Source organism: Nannospalax galili, unplaced genomic scaffold (assembly GCF_000622305.1).
Source record: "Nannospalax galili isolate Female #2095 unplaced genomic scaffold, S.galili_v1.0 scaffold799, whole genome shotgun sequence".
Classification (NCBI taxonomy): Eukaryota; Metazoa; Chordata; class Mammalia; order Rodentia; family Spalacidae; genus Nannospalax; species Nannospalax galili.
In genome coordinates this window covers 1,220,219-1,232,945 of record NW_008343085.1, presented here as the reverse complement: position 1 = coordinate 1,232,945, position 12,727 = coordinate 1,220,219, and the positions used below count along the sequence as shown (strand labels likewise).

Sequence of the window (12,727 nt, the reverse complement as noted above, 5' to 3'; positions counted from 1 at the left end):
CTCTCTGGTGGTCTGCTGAGCTCCCAGCAGCTACCCCAGTGGAGGAGGTCTGAACCCAGCCTCTCAGGCTGTCTGCTAGCTAAACTGTGAATCTTAAGAGTACAAAAGAGTCTTCAAGATGAAGATCACACTCAGAGCTCCCTATGCTTAAATGCTATTACTCATGTGTGACATCTTGAGTACATACCTACTCAGAGAAGCCCTCCTGGTTTCTCCTGTTACAACTTTCTGCTCCCTGATCTCCAAAACACCACTCATGTTGAGCTGGTCAGTACAAAGATAGGGATCCTGATGATGCTAAGTTTGAGGAGAGGGTTACTGGTATCCAGATATACTGCAGAAGCCATGCTGTGCCTTTCAAAGAAGACAAAGGAGGAGAAACAACCCAGGTGACTTTGCTCCAACTGCTGGCCTTTCCCTAATCGGACAGTTCTTTGGGCAATAAAAAATTTGCCTCACCCAACCAAGTTCCCCGCCTACATTCTTTTTACTTCAAATTCCTGCCTGAACAAGGTCCACACACTGTGTTTGCTCTCTGTGAAAGGAGATCACCCTGCTGCAGCACAGACTCAGGCCTAGGAGCCAATCATGCCACTGGACAGATTTCCTGGCTGGCTGAATGCTGTGGCCTGTGGGTTCCTGCTTCTCCTGCTCCACGTTCAGGGTAAGACACCCTAGGGGTGCACTGGGGAAGGAAAGGTATCAGAGCTGCAAAATTCCGCAGACTCAGAGCCTGAGATGGTGGGAGGGAAGGCACCAAGGATGGAAGACGTGGTAGAAATGATAGATGACAGAAACATGTGCCTCCCAATGCCCTCATCAAAGATCACAGGATGAACCCTATAGCACACAGAAGGTCATAGATATCTAAGGTCATCCCATACAGAGGCACCAGTTTAGTGTGAAGAGCTCTGAGGAGAGCTGAAACTGTACATCAGGGGAAAGAAGGACCGAAGGGACATTTCCCTCTCTATGTGTCTGTGACATTAGCTGCTGCTGAACTTTGGATAGTAGCAATAATACCTTCATGCTGCCACAGTGTGTTAACTCTTCGGCACCCTTCCAAAGAACCTGGGCAAGGTTCCTAGCCCTGGACAAAAAACAGCCCCTCCCAATCCCACAGCTGAACTGAGAGACCCAGGATTCCCCTTCACACTGCATACCCTGGTCACAATGAGAAAGGCATTCACTCATTCAGTGTGGTGCTAGCTGATCAGAATGAACAAACACTGATAGAAAATCTTCACCTACAGGCCAGGAATCAGATAGTCCCATCCGGACCACATACACGGGGCAGGTGCGAGGCAGTTTCGTCCATGTGAAGGATCAAGTGGGAGTCTATAGCTTCCTGGGAATTCCCTTTGCCAAGCCACCTGTAGGACCACTGCGGTTTGCACCCCCTGAGTCCCCTGAACCATGGAGTGGTGTGAGAGATGGGACATCACAACCAGCCATGTAAGTACTGGGACCCTAGAGGCTGGAGTGAACAGGTAAACTGAACTCTGGACCACACTGTAGTTCTTCCTCCATCTCAGCCCCACTGCAGTTTTCTGTGTCAGGGAGAGTCTCTGCTGCATTTTTCTAATGCATGTGCCAAGACTTAGATTGAAGAAACCTTGCCAGGCTCCTGAGTCAGAGTCTGGCCCCCATAAGAAGTTAGATACTACAGAGAGGAGCCAAGACAAATTGTTTCTATGTTCAGACTTTGCAAGTATCTCTGCCATGATGGGAGGCGTCTCTGGGCAGGAGTCAGTGTAACCTGCTAGGCAGTAGGAACCCCTGAGTCCATTAGCACACACTGCAGGTCCCTGAGAGGGGCAGTAGTGGGTCCTTGGCAATAACACCCTCAACAGTCAACTGTTATAACCAATAACGCCAACTGCCAGTGACCAGAGACCAAGTATATGTGCGTCCATATGGAGACTGTAGAGGAGGTTTCCTGAGAGCCTGAGCAGGGGATGAATATGCTCCACTACCCTCTGGGACAGTATTGTCCATTCATTCCTATAGTCCTTTTGTGGGCACAGCACCCCAATAACCATGTATCTTACCTTCATTTTCTGATACTGACAAAAGCAACTGAGGGGTGAAAGGTTGTATTACAGGTCACAATTCTAAGTTATATTTCATCCTGGGGGGAGACAGAGCAGCAAAAGCTCAAGGAGCTGATCATGTCACATCCATAATCAGAACAGAAAGTAAAGAATATGTGGATGCCTGGCCGTGCTCAGCTCACATTCTCTACTCCTAAACAGTTCAGAAGCCCATTCCTAGGAAATAGTGCCACCCACAGTGCGCAGGTCTTCCCACCTCAGTTAAAGTAATTAAGATAATCCCCCACAAGCATGCCCACAGCCAATCTGGTCTAGACACTCCCTCATTGAGACTCTCCTCCCAAGAGATTCTAAATTGTGTAAGTCAACAATCACAACTAACCATCACCACAGGTGCTAAGGAGTACAATGAGAAGTTTTGAATGTCACCTCATGCAGCCAATCATTTTCAAAGAGACTCCTAGAAGTCTCCATAGCCCAGTCTCAGGAAGAGTAACATCCAGACCACATACAAATAGACCTGGATCGAAGTCTGGGCTCGATCCCACCTTCCACAGAACCGGTGCCCTTTACTTTTGTAGGAAGGAACTGCAAAGAAGGGTCTGGTATAGCATCATGGAGAACAGCAGCTGAAGGTGGCTGAGAGCAAACCCAGACTCAGGCCTGGTTTTGGTCACCACACATCTCTTGGTAAAACTTCCTTCCACTGTCATCAGGTGTCTACAAAATTCTGATATGCTGAGTTCAGAGGGTCTGAATAAGATGAAGCGGATCATGCCTCCCACCCCCATGTCTGAGGACTGCCTGTATCTCAACATCTACACACCAACCCATGCCCATGAAGGCTCTAACCTGCCTGTGAGTATCAGGATGTGGTCAGTGGATAGGGAATTTTGTCTGTTGGTTGAAGGACAAAAGCAACCTGAGTCCCTCTGTAAGGTAGACCTTGATAAACAGCCTTATTCTGTTGGGCTCAAGAAAGACATCTTAGCCATGATGAGCAGCTGAAACCTTGGTATAGGGTACAGAGCTCTGGAGATCTGAGAGGTCAGAGACTCTAATTAAACCTGGAGTCACTATCAACTTGAGCCCTGCACAGCAACTCAGGTGCTCAAGACTGAACACTTAGGGTACCTAAATTTCTAGATATGGATTATCTGTTGTAGCATGAAATATGATGATGCGGGACTGGAGAGATGGCTCAGCGGTTAAGAGCACTGACTGCTCTTGCAGTGGACTTGGGTTAGAGTCCCAGAACCCACATGGTGGCTGCAAACCATCCTTAACTCCACTTCCAGGGGAATACGAACCCCTCTTCTATTTACATTGCATGACATGGGTGCACTCACGTACGTGCAGGCAATACACTCATACACATAAAATTAAAATAATAAGTAAAATAAAATAAAGAAATATTATGCTTTTGAAAAAAACAGGAGAGATACCCACGGGGACTCCTCTTTCATTCCACAGTGAGGATCCAGAGAGTAATGTTGACATTACTCTCTTTCCAGAGCCATTAATCTAAGCCAAGATGCATGATAGGGATGAAGGCTAGAAATATACTTATGGGGCCACTACATTTCCACACCTGTGGCCCAGATCTTACCGTACTAAGAAGTTCTCTATATATTTATACCTGCGCAGTGTTAAAGAAGTTGATAATCTATTAGGCAGTTCAGGTAGAGCTTGAACTATCTAGAAGTTTCCTCGCATCCATTTTGATTTTCTCAGGTGATGGTATGGATCCACGGTGGTGGACTGGTTAGAGGTGCGGCTTCAGAGTATGATGGAGCCCTACTGACAGCCACTGAGGATGTGGTGACGGTCTTTATTCAGTATCGTCTTGGTGTCCTGGGTTTCTTCAGGTGAGCTAGGGTTTGGGCTGGATAATAAGGGCTGAGAGAACTAGGGCAGCCTATAATCTCTATTCTTGCCATATCTCAGCACTGGAGACCAGCACGCCAGAGGCAACTGGGGCTACCTGGACCAAGTGGCTGCCCTACGCTGGGTCCAGCAGAATATTGCCCACTTTGGAGGCAACCCTGACCGGGTCACTATTTTTGGAGAGTCAGGAGGTGGCACAAGTTCGTCTACTCTTGTTCTCTCCCCCATGTCCAAAGGACTCTTCCACGGTGCCATCATGGAGAGTGGGGTGGCCCTACTACCTAACATTTTCTCTGACACCTTTGAGGTGGTCTATAGGGTAAGTGCCATCAACCACACCAGCCCTGACCCTGCAGCCTCAGCCCCACCTCTGACACTTTGGTACTCTGTTTGTTGATGAAAACAAAGACCACCACAAATAGCTTTCTTCCAGGATTTTATGAAAGACTCAAGTGATAGCATCTACTCCCTTTTGCTTTATATGTACTGGGTATGTTATTTGACCTTCAAAGCTGCACCTAGCAGCTTATAATATGAGCAAAACGTATGCATGGGCTGAAGAGATGGTTCAGAGGGTAAATTGCTTGCTATACAAGCTTAAGGACATGAGTTCAAATCCCCAGAACCTGTGCAAAGCTGGATGTGGTAATACACATCTGTAATCAGAGTGTTACTATGTCAAGATGGGAGGCAGACACAGAAGAAATCCTGGAAGTGTCCAGTTCAGATAGGGAGTTGCAAATATCATTTAAACAACATGACAACTTGTCTCAAAAATGTAGAAAGTGAGACCAGGGAAGTAGGATTGTACTCCGAACTTCAAATGCAAATAGTGGTACATACTCCCAAATTCATACATGAACATGAACATACAGACACAGTGGGGAGAGAGAGAGAGAAAGAGAGAGAGAGAGAGAGATCTTTTCAAAGTATGCAGGTAGAATTGTCCCTATCTTGACTGCCATCACCAAACAATAGTAAAATGACTATAATTTCATACTTACTCCAGTCTACACACAGCACGCAGCACGATATGTTATTTAGGGTCAAAGGCATCCATTTGGGCTTAAGAAAATGCTCCTTTCTGCCTGGAAAATGAGCTAGCCCTTGCTATTTACAGCCAGTGGTCAAACTATCCGGATGTGAGGCCATGGACTCAGAGGCTGTGGTGCGCTGTCTGCGAGGCAAGAGTGAAGAAGAGATTCTGGCTACTAACAAGGTTGGGAGAATTGTGCGGCTGGGAGAACCAGGTCAACAGGTTGTGGGAGAGCCAGTCTTAACCAATTACTGCATCTTCGTGGCTTAGTTTCCTTCTATTCGTGGGAACAAAATAAACACCAAGATAGGCTAATCTACATGTGGACTGTCTTTGGTGGGGGTGGAGATAGGTAGGAGAGAGATACATGCTGAGACCAATAAGGAAGTAGAGAAATGATAGAATAACTCAGAGGGCATAAGAATATGCATGTAATTGAACTTCAACACTGATCTCTAATGCCCTCCAGGTTTTCCAGATAATTCCCGGTGTGGTGGATGGGGCTGTCCTACCCAGGCACCCCCAGGAGCTGCTGACCTCTGTGAACTTTCACCCTGTCCCCAGCATCATTGGTGTCAACACTGATGAATATGGCTGGATCGTCCCCATTGTGAGTCACAGTTCTGATCATCTGGGAACCTAGGGAATCATATGGTTCTGATCATCTGGGAACCTAGGGAATCATATGGTGAATGGTGGAGATTCTAGGAACAAGGTCCCTCCCACCCCATGCTGAAGACTGTTCTTTGCCTCTCAGGTCATGGGCACTGCTCAGAGCATAAAGGAAATAACCAGAAAGAACCTGCAGGCTGTTCTGAAGAGCACAGCAGAACAGATGGTGAGATTCCTTGGGTCATGTCCTGAAATACAGGCTCCCCATATACCTTCTCAGACAGCACCCCCAGAAATAGTTTACTAAATGTGTGTGTTTCTGTGTGGAGATTACTCTAGACCTTTAGCATTTTCCTTTATTCCCTATCTCCTCTCCCTGAGGATGTTGTCTCCCTATCCAAGAGCCTGCCTAACTTCTTTACTTTTTTCATTTTTAATACGTTTATTGAATTTTTGTGCATTTCATATAATACATCTTAAATGTAGACCCCCTTTCCCCTCCCTGCCCCCTCCCTGCCCCCATAGTCCCTGGAACATATTTCAGGTGTTCTGTCATATATGGTCAAGCACTTCTATCCAGATGTCCCTTGGTGGAAGTTCATCCACTGGAGTCTAGTCAGCCTACCTAGATTATCTCTAGACAAATGAAATTTCTTGCCATATGTTAAATATGAATCCTTATATTTATAGACAAATGTACCATACACCACTAGTTTAAGAAGTCTCTTCTTACAGTAGATAAAGGCTGCTGTAGAGTTCCCCAGCTGGTCACACACAGGGAATATATGTTTGAGAGATGCCCAGCCCTGAGTGACACATCTACAGTGGAACCTCTAACCACATTCTTTATGGTGTAGGGGTTACCTTCAGAGAGTGGTGACCTGCTAATGAAGGAGTACATGGGAAACACGGAGGATGCCCAGACCCTCCAACTACAGTACAGAGAGATGATGGCAGACTTCATGTTCGTGATCCCCGCACTCCAAGTGGCACATTTTCAGCGTGAGTACATATGTAATGAGGCCTGGGGCCATCTCACATCTGTGGGTCCCAGGTGAGATCAGTGGTGTCTAGGTCAAAACTAATGTCTACATCAGGCCTTTGGCACTTGAGGGCATATTTTCAGTAAATCCTTATGTCTAAGAGAGTGACACCTTATCCAGGCACAAATTAGAAAACAAGTTACTGACACTCAGTTGTAAGTGACAGGGTCACCATTTAATCAAGAAATTCAACACAGCTTGTGCTCTAGCCTGGGCCCCCATACTCAAATGTGAATTGAGATAACTTTATACCAAGGGATGCTGTCACCAAATCTGTGGCAAGACAGCTCCAGGTGATGGGCCACTGTAGCACCATGTGTCCTTGTCCCTAGGTTCCCATGCTCCAGTATACTTCTATGAGTTCCAGCATCCGCCTACCAGCCTCAAGAACATCAGACCGTCCCACGTGAAGGCTGATCATGGCGATGAGATACTTTTTGTCTTTGGGTCCTTCCTTGGGGGCATCAAACGTGAGTCTTCCCTGTTTTCCTTGAGCTAATGGGCTCCCAGATGGGTACCTGTGGGATGTCTGCACTGTCAGTCCAGGTGAGGGAACCAAGATTCTGGGCTAGGACAGGATCAAGTACACAATACCTCCAAGCTCAAAAACCTATGAGGGTTAGAATCTGCACCCTTCTCAGTCTATTCTATGAAAAAGGATACGAGGGCACATTGGAGGGGTATCAATCTAAGAGAATTGAATTAGAGGATCTAAGATGGATACTGAATCCAGATGTGTAGGGAGGGCCCAAATCAGACCAAGAATTCAGGGTCAGGCTACAGTTGGGGTGGTGACTCTGGAGCATGAGTGGGCACCTCATGAGGTGTCAAGAACTTGGACCTTTGTCTTTCTCATGACTACAGTTGACCTCACTGAGGAGGAGAAACTTCTGATCAGTAGGATGATGAAGTACTGGGCCAACTTTGCAAGAAATGGGTGAGAGCATGCCCCACCCTAAACTCCTCAGTGATTGGTCCCCATCCAGGTATCCATTTGTGGTTTGTGGCCTCATTAGCATGCATGATGAGTCCTTCATCACATGATAGGGTTGTCTCCACTCTAGTGCACGCTTTGACACATTGAAGGTGTCATCCTCTGCACATTCCTCCATGACCTGGCCAGTGGGCTATGGTGTTTTGGAACTGCTCTTTAGATCTTGCCTCTGAGAGTTAGGAAGAGAGGACACTAATAGCTTTGTCATTCATGGAGCATACACTAGTCTTGTTTCCTTAATGGGGATACCTGTCTGTCAGTCCCCTCAAGCCCAGTACCCTGCCCAAATCAGATTGTCGGGATCAGAGTGAACTTCAACCATCCTTGTGGGGGCATATCTACAGGAACCCCAACAGCGATGGCCTACCCTACTGGCCCATGTATGACCAGGATGAGCAGTACCTGCAACTGGACATCCAGCCTACTGTAGGCCATTCTCTGAAGGCTGGAAGACTGCAGTTCTGGACCAAGACCCTGCCCCAAAAGATCCAGCAGCTAAAGGGGGCTCACAGACAACACAAAGAACTGTAGTGTCCCATATCAGGATAAATGTGGGGTTTGAGTGCTATAATAGGATAAGCCCGAGGTTCCCAAAGGAGCCTGGGTTGATTCCAATAGTCACTTAAACATTCCTAATCTCTGCATTTCTCTGTTCTCCTATGTATGTAATGAAATCTCTGCATGTCACTCCTCACTCATCCTGCAGGATCATCTTTTGTTAGACCCACTTGGTCAATGGTCCTGTAACAGTGCAGATGTGTGTGCCTCAAAGTGCCTCTATCTCTTTTTACATTCCACTGGGACTACCCTCCTTCCTTCCTTGACTTGTCTTCTCCCATCCTCTCTCTTCCCCAAGCACTTGACCGTCTTCAAATGAAGCAGATTCTTTAGGGATTATTGACTAATGGGGATCAGTTGTGTCAAAATCGTATTTTCTCATAAGTATAAATGTCCAGTAGAAAACCTAACTCCCAAGAACTCTATTATCTTCATAAGTTCAAGATGCTGTTCAGTTGGGTCATAAACTGCAAGCTAGACTCTGTGTCAGGTATCGTTGGCCTCAGATATACAGAGGCTGTAGCAAAACATTGAGTGAGTCTAGAAGTTACAGGCCAGCCCAAGCAATCTATTAGGAGTCAGATCTCTAAAGCAAAACCAAAAGATGGTAACCTGGATAACTTACAACAGAGTTGTATGTATGATATTGTGGACCAAAAGCATCAGAATAAAATGTTATCAGATATGCTGGGTAGTGAGGGCTAGGTATCTGGATCAGAGATTACACAGTGTCTTCACTGGGTAGAGTAGGTAAAGAGTGACACTGATGATCCTCCAAGCTTCCCAGGTCTTAATATCATCATATTACAGATTACATTCAGCAAATGAATTTGAGTCACAGAAGCTTTCGTGCCATAGTTCCTAAGCTCTCTGACATCAGCCACTGAGGAGGCCAAATACAGAAAAAATTTCCATGTATTGTACTTATATATGAAATCTGGTCTATTTCTTTTCTGAATGTTGCCAGACCCACTTTGGCGAGAAGCAGAACTGGGCATGTTCATGGGCCCTACAAGCTGGGCCTACAAGGGGGCTGGCCAGCGGGTTGAAGTAGATTCTCAGTGACCCACCTTCTGAAGTTTTCTCTTACTCTCTGGAGTCCTGCAGACACTGTGAAGTCCATGTTTGTATAAGGTGTTGGACAATGGGGTTTGTCTCGGAAGTACAATGGGGGCAGGGGGCGTCAATAGGTAGCAGAAAAATTCCTTCCCTGGACCCCTGAGGGCATCTCCACATATGGAAAGGTCTGTCCGCTTTTCATTTCTCCTGAAATTTCCTGATACCTTAATCGTTCCTTGCTCTTGATTGTCCACGTGTTCAACTTTCATTCCTACATTACTGTTGCCCTTGAACTCTTCATCCACACCAATACAAAGTCTCTTGTATTTTATGTCATTTACAAATGCACCAAATTGTGCTCCATCTGTCTTCTTATTCCTTCAAAGTCTTTTCTCTGTTATTAAGAAGGTATGGGCTTTTAACTTCAATACTCAAGGATCTCCCTTTCCCTGCACTTCCGAACAATTTGCCCTTCTTACTCACCAGTTTGTCCTGGGCAAGTCCTTTTTCATCCACTCCATTGAATTCCATGACCTTTAGGTTGAAAGCAAAGATTACTGTGTTACCTGTCCCCGACACCAGGGAACATACAGAGAAAATGTTCAGCCTTGGGTCGGCAGCTCAGCAGAGCTGTCACTGTGGCCTGAATGTAGTATTGAGCTCCTGATGAGACCAGGAGTTAAGTGACCGCCACCAAACAACGTGCATAGGGCCTCAACCTTTGAGGCTTGCACTGGTGAAAATTTTTGTTTGTTTGTTTTGGTTTTTGTTGCCATTTATTTGCCAACTGCAGCTGAAGGCTTCCTGGTCCTAGAAAAAACACAGAGTCAAACAACTGGCATTACCCAGGTTGGCAGCTCTTGGCTGCTTCCCCTACAGTCCCCTTCTGTTTGCAACGCTCTCTTGTACATAAGCAAAAGAAGAACAGTGAGCCCTTCCTGTTGTCATGGTGACCATTGATCTTGATCCCAGTCGCAGCAACCTTTGTACTACTCTCCTCTTCGGCTCTCCCTTCCTGATGCTCAATAAACATCTTTTGTTATTGAATTCACAAATTGTATGCAGTTTCATTTCTCAGTCTTGTGAGTGATGAGCAGATTTCTTCACTGGTACTGGGAGTCCTTGTAGAACTTTGCACCAACACCAAGCCCTCCTGAGTCTTCTGACCAGTCTCTGTCACCGTGAAGGAGATAACCTGAGCCTCACTGCTGCACACTGTGTGCTTTTCCTTTCTGCCTCTGTCTCTGGTCTGGTTTTCTCTATTTCCTGGTCCACCTTATTTACCCAGACCTCACCCACCACAAGCTCTTGCTTCCATGCCTTCCCTGCTGTGATAGACTGAGGCACTCTGAAGCCAGAAGCCAAAATATGTTCTTATCATTTACATCCAATTGAAACCATGCACTTTAGCCCCATCATTTGGTGAATTTGATCAAACATTTGACATAAGCATCTACTCTCCCACTTCAGCCATTACAAGGCTTTTCACTATTGCAGCTCCCACATGCCCTCAGGCAATGCCTTCAATTGTTGTATTTACCATCTGTACATAGTTTGGAAACATTCACGCTCTTTCTATCATATCATATAAAAGGAATCATTTGTGACAAGCTATTATTAAGCACAGTGACTTTGAGATTCAAGCAGTATTTCTCTCCTTTTATTGCAGAGTGCTATTTTGCCCACTCAGCAGTGGCACATTTTAAGACTGTCTTTTGGCAGGGAGAGGTTATTTTTTAGACAAGGTCTCACTATATAGGCATCCTGGGGTCACACCATCCTCCTACTCAGCCTCTTCAGTACTGGAATCGCAGGTGTGCAACACCAGGCTATTTTAATCAAATTGTTATGGTCATTTGCAAACATAACCTGAGTGATCATGTTTTCAAATCTTTCAGTAAAGACAGATGTATAGAATTGCGGAGTCCTGTGACAAGTGTGTATCTTTAACTTTTAAAGACTGTGCCAGACTGCCTTCCCAAGTGGTTGTGTTATTTTCATCCCCTGTTGCCATGTATGAGATGCCAGTTGTTCCATATCCTCACCTACACTTGGACATACGCTGTGTTTCACAAGGATTACATTGGATGATGTGTCATCGTGTCTTGTAAATATTTCCCTGAATTTTTATTTTTGTTTTAATTTTTCTTAGCAGTGTGTTGTTTTGTTTCTCCTTTGTTTTTCGTATTGTTTCGTTTCTGGATAGGGTCTTGTTCTATGGGCGGGATAGCTTTAGTTGTCAACTTGACACACCCCCGGGTAGAGGGAGCCTCAGTTGAGGAATTTCCTCCATTGGACTGGCTTGTAGCCACATGAATGGGGTATTTTCTTGAATGTTGAGTGATGTGGGAGGACCCAGCCCACGGTGGGCAGTGCCACCCTTGGGCAGGTTGTTCTGAATTGTGTAAGAAAGAAGGCTGAGTATAGGTCAGGGGAGCAAGCCAGTAAGCCTGCCTGTGCTTCCCTTTTCTCTCTTTTTCAGTTGTTTTCTCTCTCTCTCTCTCTCTCTCTCTCCTCTTTCTCTCAGATGACTGTATGCATCAGTTTTCTTCCAGTTGCAGTGTAGCTCATCCTAATTCATTCCAACACTAAGATTGAAGCAGAAGGATTCGATTCCTAGGCCATCTTGAATCCATGTCAACATTGCCTCAAAATCATCCTTATTCATTCCAACACTAAGACTGAAGCAGAAGGATTCGATTCCTAGGCCATCTTGAATCCATATCAAAATTGCCTCAAAATGAAGAAATGAAGCAATCTACCCCCTCATTGGTTACTGTGTGAAGTGGCACCTTGGCTCATTTTTGTGAGAAGCAGGACCAGTCATATACAGAACCTTGTGCCCTGGGCCACCCATCACTTGGGATGGATATGAAGAGGACCAGGCAGATTCCTCAGTGGCAGATCTTCTGACATTGCTTTAGTGCTGTTTCCTCTGCAGACACTGTGAGGGCCACACTTCTTAAAACCACACATTCAGGCCTGATCCACAGCCTGATCGGATCATGCATCCCTGTAGCTCTCTCTTGGACAGACGTTCTAATCTCTGTGCTGTGACTTGACAGCTCTCAACTTATGGCTCCCCCATGCTCCTTGTCACATGTGTTGTATTGAACTAAATCACATGATGTGGAACTTCTCACCACCAGAAATGTTATTTAAAGTTAGACCTTTACTTCGGAGATTTGTCCAAGACTCCTCAGGAGACTGCTGGGGGCCTGGGTCCAGAGATGCTCTCTCAAGATCTGAACATATTAGACTCTGAAATCTCTCTCCTCATGGATTGTCTCTCTCTCTCTTTCTCTCTCTCCCCTCCCTCCTCCATTTCTTTCTCCCTCTCCCCTCTGTGTCTCTTTTTCATGCTTACTCTCTTTTTAAATGTGCATGGGTATTTTGCCTGCATGTATGTAAACTCACCCATGCACCCAATGCCTGTGGAGGTCAGAAGAGGGCATTGAATACCCTGGAAATGGAGTTACAGATA

The 12,727-nt window shown here is 45.8% G+C and overlaps 1 protein-coding gene across 1 annotated transcript; it reads left to right on the top strand.

Moving 5' to 3' along the window:
* The first annotated feature begins 526 nt into the window (after positions 1-526).
* On the top strand, positions 527-10,298 carry LOC103738920 (acylcarnitine hydrolase-like). The gene is made up of 12 exons (XM_008839123.2): positions 527-664; positions 1,254-1,455; positions 2,771-2,912; positions 3,789-3,922; positions 4,002-4,260; positions 5,062-5,160; positions 5,447-5,587; positions 5,735-5,815; positions 6,447-6,591; positions 6,965-7,102; positions 7,497-7,569; positions 7,971-10,298. Exons 1-12 carry the CDS (start codon positions 589-591, stop codon positions 8,155-8,157), a joined length of 1,677 nt encoding a protein of 558 aa, XP_008837345.1. The 5' UTR covers positions 527-588; the 3' UTR covers positions 8,158-10,298.
* Positions 10,299-12,727: the final 2,429 nt, after the last annotated feature.

Excerpts from the sequence above, each read along its gene's own strand:
- LOC103738920 (XM_008839123.2), top strand. The coding sequence starts at position 589 with ATGCCACTGGACAGATTTCCTGGCTGGCTGAATGCTGTGGCCTGTGGG. Across the intron at positions 665-1,253 it reads TCTCCTGCTCCACGTTCAGG|GCCAGGAATCAGATAGTCCC; the intron begins GTAAGACACCCT and ends CTTCACCTACAG. Across the intron at positions 7,570-7,970 it reads GCCAACTTTGCAAGAAATGG|GAACCCCAACAGCGATGGCC; the intron begins GTGAGAGCATGC and ends GCATATCTACAG.